The following is a 20,130-nucleotide window of genomic DNA, read 5'->3' on the forward strand; positions in this document are numbered from 1 at the left end:
ATTATCATATAATTTAGTTACATACAATATCATCTAGTTACACATTTCGACTATTTTACAAAACTCGAGCCGGTATTCCTCAAGGACCGTGTATAAAAAATTAATTGATTATTATGAAAATATTTGTAACAGTTATCTTCGTGAAATATTTCGTCTTAAATTTGAGTTATATTATTATCTAAACTAGAGGTGGCTTGCTAAACTATGGGACGATCCCATTTTGCTAAAAAAACGGCTAACACACCTGTATTTTCAAAAATTGAGACCAAAAAACCAAAATATGTGTCCTAAATGCCTATTTTCATTAGTATTTAAGCAAATTAATTCATTTTTGGAAAATAAATCATTCGAAATAAAAAAAAAATCTTGTCGACCACAGCCATTTTGGATATTTTCCCGCTCATTTTTACGTCAATACAAGTATGTCAGCCGTTTAGTCCTAACCATTAAAAATTGTTACTAAACAACGAATAAGCTCTGAAAACTGACAGAAAGGGCAGTTTGAGAGTATTACAATTAAGTTTTTAACATTCTTAATACTTAACCTCACTTTTTAAAGTCCTGGATGGTTTCCGAATTGCGTAATTCCTAGTATTTTTTGTAGATGTCTGAGTACTTTGACAATAGGGATGATGCTTATTTTACTTTAGTCCGTCTGGTAGATTGTGAAAAAATATAAAAGACGTATTTTTAATTTTTGTACCTAAGTACCTTAACAAGATATTACCTCTCACTCCGTAACTTTAATGCTTTTAAACGAAGTCAGCTTTTTATTTTTTCATTATCTGATTGATGAACTTATTAGATTTATGCCTTTGTTCAAAAATCCATATTGTCAAAGTATTGTTTAATTCACATTTAGATAAACAATCTTACTAAAAAACGTCGGGTAAGCTGTGATTAGTGTAATACAGTGTTTTGTCACTTTCAATCAATTTTGAAACTATATAATAAATGAGTGAAAAAGACATAACACTATAACTAATCAGAGCTTACACCACGTTTATAAGTAAGACAGTAACTCCCGGTTTCTGAGGTTCATTTAGCGGTAGTTTATCTATTCAATAGCGTTTTTCTATGAGTTTAAACGCTATTGAATAGATAAACTACTGCTAAATGTACCTCAGAAACTGTGGGTAAGACGGTAAGTCCGTAATTGCTCAAGTAGATAGCGCCACTATAGCGTAAGTAATTTTATTTAGAATATTTACAATAAACGAATGTTTTCAAAAATATGGAGATGTATTAATAAATAAATTTCTAATGTTTTTTAGAACAAAATAAATATGTGTTACAATTCCTACTGTTTTCAAATCCTTGTTACGTACAGGTAAAGTATTTTAACTATTAACGGGTTATGGATAAGTTTTGGATAACCTAACTGGCACATAAATTCAAATTCCACATGGTAAGCTAACCGGTACTGTTTCAGGAGTGGTGAAAACTGAAGCTTTAATATAATAATTATGAGATAAGATGCTGTGACAAATGTAAGATATAAAATGTATAATATTTTGTTTCCTGTTGATATTGCTTGCTTAACACACAAAAACGTAAAAAGAAATAAAAATAGTAAAATACATATTATAAAAAATAAGTTTCTAAAAACTTTATTTAAAAAGAACAAGAGTAAGTTTCATGACTTATGGATAAGTGCTGGACTCAAACTATCTTGTAAATAAAATGACAGCAAATGTATTAACATCTGATTCTGTCAAGTTTCTCACTTTATAAGCTGACCGGGACTTATCCAAGTGATAAAAACGTAAAGGAACAAAACAAAAAAAAAACTAAAAGAAATAAATTCAATATAATTTTATTTCGCCTAAATTAAAAATTAGTGTGCGGTGTTGCTATACAAAAAAAAACATTACAAAGTCCAGTTACTTAAAAATTACAAGAAAAAAAATTATACTTATTATTTATTTATATATAGTATTTAAAATTAGTCTTTTCCAACAATGGCAATTGAACATTATAAGTTAAAACTAGTATCCGGTACATAGGTTTACAAGGAAATTAGTCCAAATAATTATTTACAAAAATAATAATAAAAAACATAATTATTATAAAACTAAAATTATTTAGTAATTTTATAATAAATATGAAACAAACTAAGAAGCGACTGACTAAAATGAGGCAATTTTTTGGATATTAGACCTACGCACCTTTTCGGTTCGGCATTAATCAACCTTGCGACAAAACCGAATATGTTTGTATTCATCTACACATATTCGGTTTTCGGGAAAAATGTCGCTCTACATCGCTGCGGCTGAATAAAAACCGAATTGTGACGATCGGACCCGAAGGTACCCGATCGCCACAAGCCGAACAAGTGCAGTAATTGCTTCGAGTCGGTTTTGTTGTTAGATAAATACTACCAAACTGATTTGCCAACATGAATATGTGTAGCAAAATATATAATGTAAATTTTTCTTTCAGACAACACTGGTACTATTTGCATTGATCGATATGCCCATCTCTTTCTAACTCTTTAGTTGGTCGTAAGTTAAAGCGAGATAGCATATAGTACAGTCGCTCATAGCCTTTTTTAAAATCTATAATACACTTCGTTACAAAAAACCGGATGGTATACAAACTTAAAGAAAACCGGTAAAACGTAACTTATTTGTGACATTTCGATATAAATCTTAAAAACTATGCTTTACATTGGACATTTTTTTACTTTTGCTAACCTTTTGATGGTTCAATTTGAAGATAAGATACAATACGTGTTTTTGAAGTTAATTTTTTTCATCTTTTGGCGCGAAACACGATTAAAAAAAAAGTCATATTATTCTTTGAATTTCAAATGTGTTCGATACCACAGTGTACATAGTATATTAACATAGTTTAATATAAACTCATTCTTACATACATGAGCATTATATTAAGAAATCTGTCTTTTTCTTTAGAGATTCTTTATGCGTAGTCTGATTTAGACGATGCAAGTTTAATTTACTGTATCATTATAAAACATACAATATCACGCCGGTTATAATCAATGGTTTAGAGATGTTTGAAATATACCAACGTTTCGCAAATTACAATAAAATACTTGCATAGTTTAAATACAGATTTGCATGTCACGATTTTCGTCTTGTAATTAATACACTATTCTTACTTACACTGTGATCTATTTTGAAATTTGAATATTAAATAGTGAGGTACTCATTTGGTAAATGTTACTCAAATTTTGGTTCATATCATTCCTTATTTTTAATGTCTTTCCTTAGATCTTATATTAAATTTTTCATAAGTTTTCCACAATAACCCTTATTTTACAAAGAACGATTGACTTATTCAAAAAACTGGACAGCCGATTCATAATATACAAATTATCACCTAATTCCTCTAGGTTTTTTAGTAAAATTAAATTATTTTTTATTACAAAATTTGGAATTTAAAATTTTAACACTACATCACGCTCGCATTCCCATAGAATAGATAATGATGTTTTTTTTTCTAATGTCAAATGACTACTGTCGACACTAACGCCATCTATTGGGTATAAAGCAAATTCGCTTCCCAGGTCTGTCCCTATGTCTGTATGTATGTATGCTTAGATCATTAAAACTACGCAACGGATTTTGATGCGGTTTTTTTAAATAATAGGGTGATTTAGGAGGAAGGTTTTCAAGTCATGAATAAGTGTCAGATTATTTGGTAGATAAAGTGACAATTGATGAAAACTACTGTCATTATTCCTTCTGATAAGCTATTTGACAGTTACCCAGGAGTTTTGAAAACTATAAATTCAATAATTAGTTTAAAATATCATATTTTAAACATTTTGATTTCGATTAGAGACATATAAAATCCGCTGAGAGACAAAATATCATGATTTAAATTATATGGAAATATTCTTTGCCGTGGAATGTTCATAAATAATATTAGTTCTTCAGTCAATATATTTTTGGTTAAATTAAAGTGTTTTTATGTTAGTCTGTCCTTCTCGAAAACGGCTGAACCGATTTGAATGGAATTTAGCAGGTTGATAGATTATTTTCTGGAGAAGGACATCAAGTGTTATTATAATAATAATTAATCATGTGTCTTATTGTATTTATGTATTGGTTTTGTACTATTGCCAATATTTTGGACGATTTTTGATAAAGATATGTATTGTTATAAATTGGAATGATTTTAATAAATGCATACGTAATTATTTAATACGTTTGAATATTTGTTGTTTCGGCCTTAAAGTAATATACTATTCGGATAATTAAATTTTCTGATACATTTTAAAGGAAAATTTTAGTAAAGGAGTAACTATAAATTTAAGACAGATTTTAGGTAAATTGATAGTAAACTAAAAGAGCTCTTGCTTTAGAATAAATCTTGTATTAATTAAACAACATACAAACAATGGACGCATAGTATACCCAGAGCGGACAACTTTTTGTGTGTTTGTTCGGTGTAGGAATCGAACCCGCAACCCTGAACACACATTAATAGTTGGTCCAACTATCTTAACTATTGCACTGTCGTTTAAATATAAATCAAAATTACTCCTCGAAAAAAGTATTTTTTTAAAAATCAATTTTACTTATTGCTTTATAATATAAGTGTGATGTTTTAAAAAAACTATGATTTAATTGTCGTTCACTAACGCTGTAACAAACAACAGTATCCCACAATCCCACTGCTGGGCAAGGGTCTCCTCATATCAAAGAGTCCTTCAGAGTACAATAACAAGCTATCATTTTTAATTAAAACTCTTCCGTTACTGACTGACTGACGGACAAAGCACAGCCGAAACTACTGAGCGTAGAAACTTGAAATTTTGTATGAAGATTCCTTAGGAAGTGTAGAGGAGTACTAAGAGAGGATTTTTTGAAATTCCCTCCCGAAGGAGGGTAAATTCTACGCAGGCAAAGCCGCGGTTGGAAAGCTAGTTTTTTTTTAAGCCCTCACTGTCCCACGGCAGGGCCTCCTCCCAAACAAGAAGGAGGGGTTAGGCCTTGAGCCTTGAAATTTTAGGCATCCAAGCTTTCCTCACGATGTCTTCCTTCGCCGTTAGAGCATGTGATATTTACTTCTAATACACACATAACTTCGAAAAGTCATTGGTGTGTTTCTTCGGATTCGAACCTGCGACCACTTGCGTGAGAGGTGCCAACTTATACCACTCGGCTATCAGTTCTTTACAATCTTTTCTTCACCGTTACAGCGAGTGATTTTTTTGGACATTTTTTTTTATTTTGAAAAAGGAATTCTCATCCACAGATTTCGACTGGTAACTTTTTTCGTAAAAAAAAGTTCCGTCGAAATTCTGCTTATTTCCAAGACTACGTACATTTTATAACATACCATCACGCCCGTTATTCCTTAAAGGCCTAGGCAGATGTGTGTTATACCCACGTTTTAGTCTTTAGTGCTAGTTGTCGCCATCTATTGGGTAAAGTGGTCAACTTTTAAATTACAAATACCACTATTCCCGGACTGGGAATCGAACCCGAGTTAGCACTAGCTACGATTGTAAGACTAGATACAATATCACCTCGTTTATTCCTTTTTTAATTCAATAATCATAGTTTTTTAAAACATCACATTACTTAGTATTATGAAGAAAAAGCAAAAAGTATTTGAAATTCAATTTTGAGCAAAAATTTCTTTTCCCGCGTTGCATGTTAAATGTATAATAGAAATATGGGAATTAACGCGAACATGCATTTTAAGGTAAACTGCGTGTTCGCGTTCATTCCCGTATTCTATTATACATTGAGCAAAAATATATTATATATAATATAATGTCATGACCGGAGTTTTTCAAATTTGACCGACAAAAATAGTTACTTGTAACAAATTAGTCTACATAATGACTCATAAATTACAGCACAGTCGCTTTACAACAATGTTGAAACTATATTTTCAAAACTTTCTAATTTACTCAATAATTTTGTTTTCATTGCTGCTCATTTCCTTGCGAGCCAAACCGTGGGTATTCGCTAGTTTAAAACGTCATTTAATTTGAAAATATCTTTTATTTTTATATTATTGATATTATTGATTAAAAAATGAATTTTGATGCCGATTTGATATACTTTATTTGTCATTAACCCTTTGACCGCCACGGTCGGCTATACTCGACAAATCAGAACGTGCTCACGACGCTATATTTTTAACGACATTTGCCGACGATAGCGTTATAAGCACTTTCTGATTTGTCGAGTATTGCAGCCGACCGTGGCGGTCAAAATAAACGTTGTAGCATACATTGGTTCTATATCTGGCTCTTTGACACAAAAGTGAAATTAACTTTGTGATAGAATAGAAGAGATAAAACACTATAACTCGCTTACGATACGTTTTATTAGGATGATGATAGTTTCAAAAGTTTTAAATGGACGATCGTATGACATTTCAAATCACAAACACATTTCTATATTTCGATATATTTAAAGAAGTTTTTAAATATTTACCTTCAGAAACTGCTTTTGACTTCAAATGACACTTTTATTCACAATCACAAACTTTATTGTAGCAGGAAAAGGAAATTACAATATTTTTACTGTTTTGATCGAAAAAATACCGCCATATTGACAAGGACGCGATACTTTTAACATTTTTTACGGAGGTAATGGAAACTATGCACATTCAGCCTAATGACTTTTATAGAAAAATAATTACAGTCAACTTGGATAACTTTGAATAATTTGTGTAACATTGACAGTGGGAATTTGAACTAGTTTCGATTATTTTTTCATATGAAACCAACACAATTGATAAAAGTTTGCAAAACTAGAGTAAACCTTTATTAATTGTGTTGGTTTCATATAAAAAAAAATATCGAAACTAGTTCATATTCCCGCTGTCAATGTTACCCAAATGATTCAAAGTTACCCAAGTTGACTGTACCGCCAAATTTTAGACTTGATTTTTCTTTTCTGAAGGCAAAGGAAACTATGCACATAGGGCCTAGTGAGTGTTACAGAAAAATTATTACCGCCAAATTTTTGACACCAAGTACAAATAAAATCTTGAAAATTGTTTTTTTTTCTGCAGGCAAAGGAATCTACGCCCATATAGCCTCTACGCTGATAGAAAAAGTAACTGCTAGAATGTTGACACCAATATGACTTCGAAAATTGACGATTTTTTTCTGTAGGCAAAGGAATCTAAGCTCATATAGCCTCTACACTGATAGAAAAAGTACCGTAAAACGGGGTGAATAGAATTTGAGGGGTGAATAGAAAAAAAATCAGGAAAGTTTTCAAGGATAACATTTGAGTACTTTTCGTTAAAGAATTTTGTTATAATTTTAAATGATTACACGGCGACATTTTTTCTTTGCGGTTTTCATTTTTTAAATGTTAAAATTGATATTTATTCCCAAATAATTACTTCAAAGTCAATCGTCCATGGACATTGACACCAAATTAACCTCAAAAATTGAAGATTTTTTTCTGAAGGCAAAGGAAACTTAATCTATACAGCCGTGACAGTAACCGAAAAATAAATGAGCCCATAGCCAGTTGCGCTCACCGGTCGGTAAACGATCTGTGGGTTAAGCAAACCTTGGCGAGGTCATTCCATAGATGGGTGACCACATAGTGGTGTTTGATCTGGGCGTCTCCGTGTTTCAGAGGGCATGTAAAAGTCGGTCCCGGTTGTTGTCAATTAAGATAACAGTCGTTAAGCCACGTCAAAGGCCTTCGGGCGGCTTGAACAACTATGACACTAGGTTGACCGCTAACCATACGATAAGAAGTAGACACAAACATAACCTCAAAATTAGTTTTAACACTTTCTGAAATCTTGTTTCAACTGCAAACAGATTCCCGCCAAATTTGACACAAACATAACCTCAAAATTAGTTTTCAACACTTTGGCAATGGTTTAAACCATATAGCCTATTGTTTAAACACTTCACAAACACTTTAGTTGTTCACTATTGTTTTTGCCAATACTAGCTCTCGCTCGATGGTTCTCTCGTGTTAGGAGGTAAACTCTGTGGCTGGGAGAACTGGTTCACCATTTTGGACTGCATCATGTTGAGGAGTATGTCTGAGTATTGCTCTATTAGGGATAGAGCTGGGTTGCCGGCGTTGTTTGCTTCTGAAAGAGAAATAATATTTATAAGTTTTTTTTACACATAAATAGGTGAAAATTTGATGTGTAATTAATCAACTAAATAGTCTGTGTGTGTGTGTGTGTGTGTGTGTCTGTCTGTCTGTGGCATCATAACTCCCGAACGGATGGAGTGATTTCAATTTAGTTTTTTTTTGTATTGAATTGTGCTTATATGCGAGTGTTCTTAGACATGTTTGATGAAAATCAGTTAAGCCGTAAAAAGTTAGGGGGTGAAAGTGAAGGGAGGAGAGGAAATTTACTCGGATAGGGTCTCAAATAGCTTCGTATGATGAGAAAATTGGTGGTGGGAATATTAGAACGGCTTAACCTAACTAGCCCATCTATAAAAGGTATGAAAAAGAAATCAGGGGTTTTTTAATTTTTTTATTTATATTCATCTAATTTACCTTTGGAGACGAGATGTTCAAGTTTCTGCCTCGTGTTGTCGACGTTGAGGCGGTAGTCGCCGTCCGTGGAGGACAGGCTGCTCGGCGCCTCCGTGCCGTTGTGGGCGCGGGACACGGCGCCGCGGAGCACCTTCTGTGTCTCCAGGATAGCCGCCTCCAGACCTGAGAGGAAAACATTATGATTAAGCAATATATTTGGGTAAGAGCACTGATAGTCGAGTGGTATAAGTTGACGCCTCCCACGCAAGTGGCCGCTGGTTCGAACCCGAGGCACCAAACCAATGACTTTTCGAAGTTATGTGTGTATTAGAAACAATTATCACATGCTCCAATCTTGCATGCCTAAAATTTATTTAATACATTTATTGAAGGCATGCAAGACTGTTATCTTTATTGCTAACAACCGTGACCGACTTTATATGTGCCCTTCGAAGCACAGTTCAAATACCACTATGCGGTCACCCATCTATCGAATGTCCGCGCAAAGGTTTGCTTAACGCACAGATCGTTTACGAATCGGTGGACCAACTGGCTATGGGCGCCTCATTGTTCATGGCGAAACGTGGGTGTATTACACATTTTGCCAACACCTTCAGGTATAACAGACCTGATGTTATGTATGTATAAATATATATCAATTAAATATAACATACCACTAATATCGGCCGCAGCGTTAGGTTCTCTCTGCAAGCTTGTGTACAGCTGTACCACTTTACACGCCGTCTTGGTCAACTGTTCCGTTAACGCTGAACATAGCTGGGATGATGATACTGCGGAAAAAACATACTTTATTGTAATCACACACAACGTAAAAACACTACAGAAAATACCAAAATCCGATAGCAAAACTATTGATAAGTATTTGAAATCTATAAACCTATCGTAACTGAAATCATTTTCAGGAAAGGAGGCTTAATCAATAATTCAACCAATCATTTATTAATTTAGGTCAAATATTGACACCTATGAAAGTCGTTACAATTACCGAATGAATGAACACTAGCTCGGAAAGGGGGTAGAGCGGGAGCCTTATGAGAAGAGCAGCCAAGTCCAATAATTATACACTTAATATTTGGCGTAGTAACAAACGATTGAATAGTCTTGTATGTTTTATGTTTAAATAAAGACTACATCTACATATATACAAAAAGTTTAACTGAAACATATTTCTCGGTACTTACAATTAGCTTCTGCAGGAGGCTCGGGCTTCGCCCTCGACCTCGTATTGGAGGTGAGTCTCGCCGTCACTTCACGAGCCTTCGCTGACAGGTCTCTTTCGCTACCACTACGACCTGAAATATAACAATAGATCTTATTTTTTTTTTTTTTTTTTTTTTTTTATTGAAATAAAAGTATTTTTTACATAATATGTGGTAACAGATAATTTTACTCGCCAAGCTTTCAAGCTTGTTGGCGAGAATACGCTCTTAACATATATATATATATATAACTTAAAATTAATACCTACCTACTTAACAAACATAAGTATCTAAAATGTAATTATTATTATAATACTATACTTATATCTATGACATATTTGAGCACCGCACATATAATGTAACGAGCTGGGTGACAGTCTTATACTTATTTATTTTATGGCACTTTTTTATGTTTTGAGCTGTGATGAGCCTCACTTATAGTGAGGTCTCCTTCTCCAAGCATTAAAGATCTTAATTTAATTTTTAATTGGTTTTTACTATATTTAGGTTCTACTCTTAACACATCTATTTCATTATATATTTTAGGGACTAGATACTCAGTCAATCTCTCTCCATAGTAATTTATAGTTTGTGGTCTTATTAATTTTCCTTCTCTTACACTTCTAGTATTGTATACATTATCTATTTTCTTTTTATATTCTTCTGAGTTATAATTTTCTAATGCTATTAAAAAGTGAACTTTAGTATCTACTGGCAATATTTTACAAACAGGATACAATTTTTCATAGTCTTTATCACATAATTCCTTAACTTTCCTACTTACTAATAATTTTATGAGTCTAGTCTGTATATTTTTAATTTCTTTAGTATATGATATAAATGTTCTACCATATATACTCAGTCCGTAACTTAGCAAAGAATCTGCAAGGGCATAATAAACAATTAATAGGGTGTGTTGATTTACAGCATTTTTCAGTTGATACAGTTTACCTAGGACCGCTCTAAGTCTGTTACAAACATCATTTATGTGAGGTTTAAAATTAAAGTTTCTGTCTACAGTCAGACCTAGATACCTAAATGTTGCTACTGGTTGTATATTAGTACATTTACAATTTATTTTACTTATATGTAAACATTCATAAGTGTGACCTATTATCTCTATTTCATTCAAGTTTATAGTTTTGGCTCGTTGGTTGTAAGGAGAGTGTATATGCATGTATTTAGTTTTAGATATATTTAATATAATTCCGTTGTCATGTGCCCACTGCGTGATACGTTCAAAATCACTTTGGATATTTGCTTGGATTTCTAATATATCTTTAGAAGAGTACAAAAGACACATGTCATCAGCATACATATACACCTGACATCTTCTCACTATGTTAGAAACACTATTAACATGCATGATATAATCCACGGGACCGAACACTGACCCGGTCGGCACACCAAGGTCAACAAGAGCCTCCCCTCCAGCGGTTCCATTCACGACAGTTCTTATTTTTCGGTTAGTGAGGTAGTTTTTGAACCAGCTGTTCGTAGGCCCCCGTATACCGCACTCGTCCATCGCCTGGAGCAACACTTCATGATCCAGCGTGTCGAATGCCTTTTTATAATCAATGAAGAGTGCTATGACTTGCTTACCTGAGTTGAGACTCTCGTTGACCTGGTCCGCAAACCGAGTGAGTGCTGTCACCGTGCTCCGTCCCCGCCTGAACCCGTGTTGTGCGTCTGACAGAATATTATGCCTCTCCAAGAATGCACTCACTTGTCCTACAATAACTTTTTCGACTATTTTATCAATCACAGATAGTATTGCTATAGGTCTATAGTTGACATATTGTAAGTGACTACCCGATTTATATATAGGTCTGATTATTGCGTCCTTTAATTGATCGGGATAAATGGATTGAATTATGCACATATTAACAAGATTTGCCAGAACAGGACTCAGACGTTTACCAATATATTTGATGTCTATTACTCTTATCTTATCTGTTCCTGGTGCTTTTTCATATGACAACAAATTTATTATTTTTTCTATATCTATTGAACTAACTTTCGTGTATCTGAAACTAACTAAACTTGGATTAACATATTCACTTCTATCTAAAAATTTTATATTACATTTATGTTTTATATTCCGTATTTCACTTGTAAATGTTGTTGAAAAATTTGTACAAATATTATATATGGTGTCCTCTTTACCTAAGTACTTTAATATTACGCTATCCAAATTGCTTTTTGACCGTCCCAGCCATGAATTTATATGTTCCCATATCTTCCTATAATCCCCTTTACAATTTTGTATCATGGTTTGCCTATACCTATTTTTTGCTTCATTTACTAATTTATTAACTTTATTTCTAAATCTGGTGTATTCTAATCTTTTATTCATATTATTCGGTGATTGTTTCCATATCCTAAATAAATAATCTCGTCGCTGTAACATATTACATAAGTATCTATCTATCCATGGCTGAGTGGTTCGTTTATTACGTGTTTTCACTTCAATAGTACAATCATTGTAAATAGTATCAAAAACCGTGAAAATATTTTCATACAAAACAATAGGACACGATATTAATAATAAGTCTTCCCAATTATATTCGTCAAGTTTTTGTTGCACCTGTTTGTCACAAATCACTTTACGCACACTATTGACACTTTGTTTGTTTACGTTTGTACACTGTTCGACGTTCACCAACAGGCCAATCGCGTGGTGATCCGATATGTGTGTCTCCAGTACGTAGGCCGTCGCGTTGATACTCCGTCTCGCTCGCACCCACACGTGGTCCAAGCACGATGTCTCATGTCGTCCGTTGGCGATAGCTTCGCGAGTAACTTCGCTGTGTGGAATCAAACATTGGAGGCCCGTTTCACACAAGGTGTTTTTGTACTTTTCTGTTAAAAGATTTGTGCTGTCATTTAATAGGTCAATGTTTGTATCTCCAATTATAATTATATTGGCCGTTGATGGTACTCTATTTATGATGTTGTTTACTTGATTTAAAAAATCATTTTTATTTTTGTTCGGTGGTCTGTATAGTGTTAGGATATGCATAATAGTCCCTGAATTATTTTTTCCGTAAATTGCTTCCATAGCTTCTGTATGTATTATTTCGGTGCTAAAATTCAGGGCCGTTTTAGAGTATATCAAGATGCCCCCTCCTCTTCTATTTTCTCTTGTGAATATATGAGTCTCGTATCCCGATATGTGGTATAAAGGTAGCTCTTCCTTTTTTATGTTTATTTCACTTAATATTATAATGTCTACTGCATATTTGTTAGTTTCTAGTAACACTAATAGTTCATTAAAATGCTTTCGAAGCGATCTTATATTCAGATGAAAAATGTGAAAGTTTGTTGAAAATTCTTGTTGAAATTTATTTAGCTCCTGTATGTCGTAGAATCTGTTGTAACACTGTTCAGTGAACGATATATTATTTGTTGGATCGAATTTTATTTATTAAAATCGGGGTGTGTGTATACGCAACGCGCACGTGCGCTGCTACTGGAATTCCGAGAAATGTTATTATTATTATCATTGCAACTTGTCCAAATCGTTCTCCGTTCTAATATTATGAATTTTTTTGTCATCGTTATTTTTCTTGGCCAAAATATTAAAGTTTTGAACCCATATGTATTGAAAGCCTTTTTCTTTTAGCTTGTTTCGGGTAAGCCAGAGTAATTGACGTTTATACTTAGGGAGATCTTCGTTAATGAATATTTTTTTGTCACTGCCGTTAGGATTAATTTTGCGATTGGTAATAATATGATCTTTCTTAGCCGCTAACCATTTCAGACGTGCGTTTGATGTTCGCAGCTTGACTTTTATAATCCTTGGTCTCGGTTCGTCACTCTTTTCTTTGCCCACCCTCTCTGCTTCTTCGATATCCGCCGGGTTGACTTGCAATAATTTGGCCACTTCTTGCACTACATGTTTTGTGTTTTCGTTCTTAGTACTTTCTAATCCATGTATTTCTATCGATCGATCCTTCTCCCTCAACTCCAATTCCTCTACTCGTTCTTCCAGTGCCCTGTTGTATTTTTCAAGGTAGATGTTCTTTTGTTCTAACGCTTTAACTTTTTTCTCTGTATCTTCCTTAAAATCTGCCATTTTCTGATACATTTCTGAGTAGAAATCCACAGTTTCGGTTAATTCGGTAATCTTTTTCTCCATACTGTACAATACCTCTAATTTTTTGTTTACTTCTGCCAGAATTTTTTCGGCCGAGGTTTCACTCAGATTCATATTAATTTTAGGACTGGGGTGGATGTCTTCATTATGCGAGGTGCTGTTTTCATTCTTCTGGCATTCTTCACATATTTCTTTGAGCGCGAATTGCTTGTTATACCGCACACACTTTTTATGAAAAACACCATCACAGTTCCCTTTGCATTTTATTATTTCGTCTTTGTTCAGTGACACAAACAATTTGCATTTCTTGCACTGCACCATTTTTGATAACGAATTTAAAACTTTTAGTTTTATTTAGGAGGTAATAATTTTAATAACGCACATGTCCGTACGCCGAGCGCGCGCGAAACGAACTGATTATGATACCTACCTTAGGAAAAAGTAGTATACTGTTACGCATACACAGATTAAAAGAAAGCTCGATAGATGGCACCATTTTCTATAATTAATGAATTATCTGATTTGAAAAAATAAAACAATGATGACAGCTGTTGATCCAGAAATCATCAAATCAAATCAAATTGATTTTTTTCTGATTATACAACAGCCTAGCTTTTCTTCCAACTTTGTTGGAGTCGGCTTATAGTCTTACCGGATGCAGCTGAATACCAGTACCTATTTTACATTAAGCCACTGACCAGTAATCAAAGGTAAAACTATTACTAAGCCTCCGCTGGCTGTCTGTCTCCAGGTTGTATCTCATAAACCGTGATAGCAAGAAAGCTGAAATTTTCACAAATAATGTATTTACGTTGCCGCTATAACAACAAATACCAAATTTTTTAAAAAAGGTGTGCCCCACTCTTTGAACTTGTTTCGTATTTTATTGCTCATTATTAATATAGTCAACCTGGGTAACTTTGAATCATTTGGGTAACATTGAACGTGGGAGTTTGAACTAATTTCGATTTTATTTTTTCATATTATTATGAAACCAACACAATTATATTGATAAAGGTTTATTTTAGTTTTGCAAACTTTTATCAATTGTGTTGGTTTCATTATTCAAAGTTACCCAAATTGACCTTAATAACGGTTCTATTATATTATAGATGATGGTACGGAACCCATCGCGCCAATCCGACTGGCATTTGGCCAGTTTTTATCTACAGTAAGTACTCACCAATTCTCCTCTGCGAATGGTCAACAGACGAGGCCCTCGGTCTGGTGACGTCCCCGGTACCCTCGGCCTCCGAGCTGGACTCCTCGTGCGCAGCCGTCGACAGACTCACTACGAATTAGTTCAGCGTGAGTGTGTGTTAATGCAGTGATTTAGTGTTCAGTGTACGACATATTTTCATTATATTTAGTGAGTAAGTGACACAGTGGCGTAGTTCATGCACTCGCTGTCCTTATAAAACCTTATACGTAAATTTCTGCTACTCAAAGATTTTAGACTTGCTATTTCTTCTTATCGTATGATTGGTGGTCAACCTGTTGCCAAAGTTCTTCAAGCCGCCCGAAGGCCTTTGGTGTGGCTTAACAACTGTTATCTTATTTGACAACAACCAGGATCGACTTTTTACGTGCCTTCCGAAGCATAAAGACGTCCAATTCAAATACCACTATGCGGTCACCCATGTATGGAATGACCGCGCCAAGGTTTGCACCCACAGATCGTTTACCGACTGGTGAGCATAACTGGCTACTGGCGCCTCAAATATAAGATCTTCGGAGGGCACGTAAAGAGTCAGTCTCGACTGTTGTCTACTAAGATAACAGTCGTTAAGCCACGTCAAAGGCCTTTCGGGCGGCTTGAACAACTTTGACACTAGGTTGACCACCAACCATACGACAAACAAAAACAACATTTACATCATAATATTATTATTTGCCTTATAGCTAATTGTATTTTTTACAGATTTTTATTTTTTAGTACTAAAATTAGAAAATCCTTCCCGAGAGTGTCATCTACGCCACTGGTGATTCAATATTTTTAATATAGATTTTCAGAGAGTTGCATAATTATTTGCAGTGTAGGTAAATTATATTGGGGTTACGATAGAAACGTAGTTTTACTTTACTAAACATAAAACTACGTTTATATTCGCTAGTACCAGTGCTTATTGGTCCATAGTTAATAGTATAGGACCGTGTTTATTTATAGTTTTATATACTTGAAGTATGTAATAATTGTGTATTATTGTGTATTTATTTCTCAATTGCCTAGCTAAAATGTTGAATTAAAATACTTTTACGGTACACCAACTCTTTTTCCATTATTATCATTTAACTTAGGTTAAAACATGTACGGGCGTGTACGCACGAACGTGCACCAAGATAAGTACGTACACTCAACAATAATTTAAAAAAAAAAGTGTTTTGAGTAAAATTTATAAAAAGTCTGACTGACGCTTTCACTGCTAAACGAATTTGATGAAATCTATACTAATATTATAAAGCTGAAGAGTTTGTTTGTTTGTTTGTTTGAACGCGCTAATCTCAGGAACTACTGGTCCGATTTGAAAAATTCTTTCAGTGTTAGGTAGCCCATTTATCGAGGAAGGCTTTAGGCTATAAATATATCATCACGCTACGACCAATAGGAGCAGAGTACCGGTAAAAAAATGTTACAAAAACGGGGAAAATTTTGACCCATTCTCTCTTATGTGACGCAAGCGAAGTTGCGCGGGTCAGCTAGTTTAGCATAAAAATAATAAGAGAACCGGTTATTTAAAAATCAACCACTAAACGGTTGAGAGAATGAGCCATTGTACACGTCAACTAATATAATAATATGTCAACCTGAGAGGCTAAGCTTCGCCGAAACGTTAGGCATTCCAAGTTAATAAATATTCAAGTTACAGCCCGTATTTCATCACAGATTAAAACTCGGTTGTTGTCTATTAAGATAACAGTCGTTAAGCCATATCAGAATACTTTAATGCGGCTTGAACAACTTTGACACTACACTACATACGATAAAAAAAAAATATCGCGACGAATGAGAACCTCCTCCTTTTTTTAAGTCGGTTAAAAATAAAATAAATTCGACAGTACCGTAAAAGTATTTCAACATCATCGTGTAAAATTAGTATTAAACTAACTACAGTTGTTTCTATATACCTGCGCTGTAAGCGTTCGCGAGGCCCCGTCTCCTCGCCGTGTTGGCAGCTTGCTTGTTCATAGATGAGATGGTCGGTCTCATGAGACCTTGCTGGCGGGCTGGCTGCTGCCTGGAGGGCTGAGGGTCGGACTCCGAGTCACTCTGAGGGCAAAGGTGATGGAAGGTAAAGTATTTTGATTTATATTGGTTGGTTTATTGGAAAATTAACTTTTTTTGTTAATGAAAGTGAATTTAAGAATAAAATGTGAGATTTTTGTAATTTCTTTGTTCTTTTTCATTGTCTTACCTAGAATTGTATGTGTTCAGACATTTACATTGTTAGTTTAGAAATTGCTAGACAATAAAATAAAAAAAAACTGATTTTATATTACCTGAAATCGAATAATGCGTTTATAACTATCCCGAGTGATTTCCTCAATAAAGATTAAATATAAATATTTTTAATCTATTTTTCAGCCGCTTGTGATAACATAGATACGTATAAGTATAATAAATTATACCTCTTTGGCACAGACTAATATTTTTCTATTAGATCTTTCTTATAAGCAGATACCAAATAACGCCAAAATTTTAATTAAATGAAAAAAGATACGCACATAAAAAAACAGCTATTTTTCATAGGAGTAGGCAGAGAAAAAAAGCCAAAAAAATAAGGTAACAATATAACGCAAAAAGTCTTCACAGTCTATTCTTTGGTCTCTGTCTACAACTAAAAGGAAAGGGCGTGATTTTATGTATGTTTATAATCATCAAGTGTTTTTCTTCTTACCTGATTAAGCACCCCGACACTGGAACTCCTAGTCATATTAGACTTGTTGTTATACCGCGGCGCCGGTCGCACGAAGCCGCCCGGCGACTTGCCTGAACCGTTCTGTGGTGTGGACGGCTTTGAAGACGTTCCTGTTGTCATTTAGATAGGTTAGAGAAGGAACGAGAGAGAAATAATGTTGTGATTTTGATTTACGAAATTGTGAAAAAATAAATTAATGAAAGAATTTACGTTAAAAAAGATTCATGTGTACATAAAACATTTTATTTCTTGTATACTTTTTCTATGTAACTATTTTCATGTTTAAATAAGAGAATTTTAATAAGTGGTCCTTTTAATTATGGACATGGTAGGAAGAAAAATAATTATGAAAAAAGCGACCTTATTTTTTTTAAAGGGGAAAGATTTTTTGGGAATTTGTTATAAAAGTTTTTTATTCAAATGTACAACTTGAAAAAATAATAATTGAAAATATGTTACAATTTGAATCAAAAAGATTATTCTAATAACAAGTTTAAAACAGTTAGAAAAAAGCTATAATAATAAGTAATCAAAAAGTTAATAATCAAATTAGTACTTAATAGTCAATTAATTCTATTATATTAAGTATTATTTATTTAATATTAAACAAAAACTACAAAAAAGCTATGACATCAATGTTATGCACACAAATATACAAAAATTTCACTATCTACATAAAATAATATAATTTCAATATACTTATAAGTCATGCAATATAATTATATAATATAGTGTAATGTGCATTGTCATCTATACTAAATAGTGCAGTCTGTATGTGTGTTCATTATATTATTATTAGGTCGCCGTCACCCAATTTATTCGCCAATAATATCTATGTACATTATTTTATACTAGCTGACCCGCGCAACTTCGCTTGCGTCACTTAAGATAATAATAATTTTCCCCGTTTTTGTAACATTTTTCACTGTTACTCTGCTCCTATTGGTCGTAGCGTGATGATACATAGCCTATAGCCTTCCTCGATAAATGGGCTATCTAACACTGAAATTTTTTCAAATCGGACCAGTAGTTCCCGAGATTAGCGCGTTCAAACAATCAAACAAACAAACAAACTCTTCAGCTTTATAATATTAGTATAGATTAAGTAGCCCGAACAAATCTATGTTAGCTCTACGATTATATTTATTAACTAGCCGACTGGCCCGACTTCGTCCGTGTATAGTACAATTTAATCCCACCGATCCCATAAAACCTTTGTCCCAACAGTTACGAACATATTAAAAGAAGAAATATACAATTTAGTTTGGTTATTTCAAAAGTTATGTATGTAAGTAATTCCTAGCTACCTAGAGTTAGGCTCAATAAAAAAAAGCTACCTAGAGTTATTATAACTACTTTTAAAATCGTTAATTTTGCATCTTTCCTTTTAAGTTAAATCTCAATCAATACTCGTAATACTGTAAAGGCTTTAAACAACAACTCTCAAACTATTTAAAAAGGTACCTAATAAACTTTTAAAAGACAATTCTGTCCTCGTTTTTTAAGAGAAAATTGTCATAAATTCTCCGAAATGACTCCCAAACACACCATGGAACATCATATTATAAGCGGCAGTACTATTAATGCTTTTCAACTAATCCAATTTAATATTGTTCTTTGATGAAAAAAAAACAAAATTGCCATATGCAGGTAGATTTTATCACGTAGGCACCCGCTAAGAAATCTACCCCTAAGGGGTACCCCCAATAAAATAGGGGATGCAAATTTGTGTGAAAATTCTGTCCTAACTCACAAATCACGCGGACGAAGTCGCGTCCATAATTATTTCCTCTCAAACTATTTTAAAAAAGGTACCTAATAAACTTCTTAAAATAACTTTTTTCCTTATTTTTTACGAGAAAATTGCCCAAAAATACTCCGAAATTATTCCCAAACACCATATTATTTAGCACCACTACCGTTACCCCATCACCGTGACAGACAAACCTTGCGGCGTCCTAGGCGCGGGCATGGGCTTGGCGGCCAGGTCGGACAGAGAGATGGCGCGTCTCATCCCGGGCGACTCCTCCTCGCGGTCGCTCGACACGTGCGAACGATTCGCTGTGTATTTTATATTGTAAGCATGCTGTTGGCTACTGAATGGCGAATTTTAAATATTCTAGTAATATAAAGGCATTGATTATATGTAGGTAAGTATATGCTTGATTTTTCGGCGCAAATTACTCTGGCCGTATGGTTAAGCTGACTGTCAATTAGTTTAAAATTTGGCCATGAGATGGCGTTAGGGTCGAAATCTAGGTAAACTTTTGTAAATGCCTGTCTTGACATATCTGCTAATTTAGTGTAAGAGTTCATTGAAGTTATATTTGTCTTTGTGATATCAAAATTAAATATTGAAACGGAGACATAATTTCTGGACCATCATTTTTATTAGAAAACGACATATTTTCGGCACTGTTCTCAGTGAAACC

General features: G+C 33.8%; 1 protein-coding gene across 4 annotated transcripts in view; it reads right to left on the reverse strand.

Moving 5' to 3' along the window:
* Window positions 1-1,800: 1,800 nt before the first annotated feature.
* Window positions 1,801-20,130, reverse strand: part of Wdr62 (WD repeat domain 62) — a 139,310-nt gene continuing 120,980 nt past the window's right edge. For 3 of the 4 annotated variants that reach the window (XM_076132747.1, XM_076132748.1, XM_076132749.1), the window contains exons 28-35: window positions 19,646-19,759; window positions 17,678-17,808; window positions 16,908-17,049; window positions 14,965-15,072; window positions 9,665-9,775; window positions 9,137-9,253; window positions 8,484-8,645; window positions 1,801-8,061 (exon numbers count right to left, since the gene is read on the reverse strand). In XM_076132747.1, coding sequence (XP_075988862.1) covers window positions 7,913-8,061; window positions 8,484-8,645; window positions 9,137-9,253; window positions 9,665-9,775; window positions 14,965-15,072; window positions 16,908-17,049; window positions 17,678-17,808; window positions 19,646-19,759 — 1,034 coding nt within the window. In that variant the 3' untranslated portion in view covers window positions 1,801-7,912. The remainder of the gene's footprint in view (window positions 8,062-8,483; window positions 8,646-9,136; window positions 9,254-9,664; window positions 9,776-14,964; window positions 15,073-16,907; window positions 17,050-17,677; window positions 17,809-19,645; window positions 19,760-20,130) is intronic. The other variant, XM_076132750.1, reaches the window with a different exon arrangement.

The sequence above is a fragment of the Anticarsia gemmatalis genome, chromosome 28, assembly GCF_050436995.1.
Source record: "Anticarsia gemmatalis isolate Benzon Research Colony breed Stoneville strain chromosome 28, ilAntGemm2 primary, whole genome shotgun sequence".
Taxonomy (NCBI): Eukaryota; Metazoa; Arthropoda; class Insecta; order Lepidoptera; family Erebidae; genus Anticarsia; species Anticarsia gemmatalis.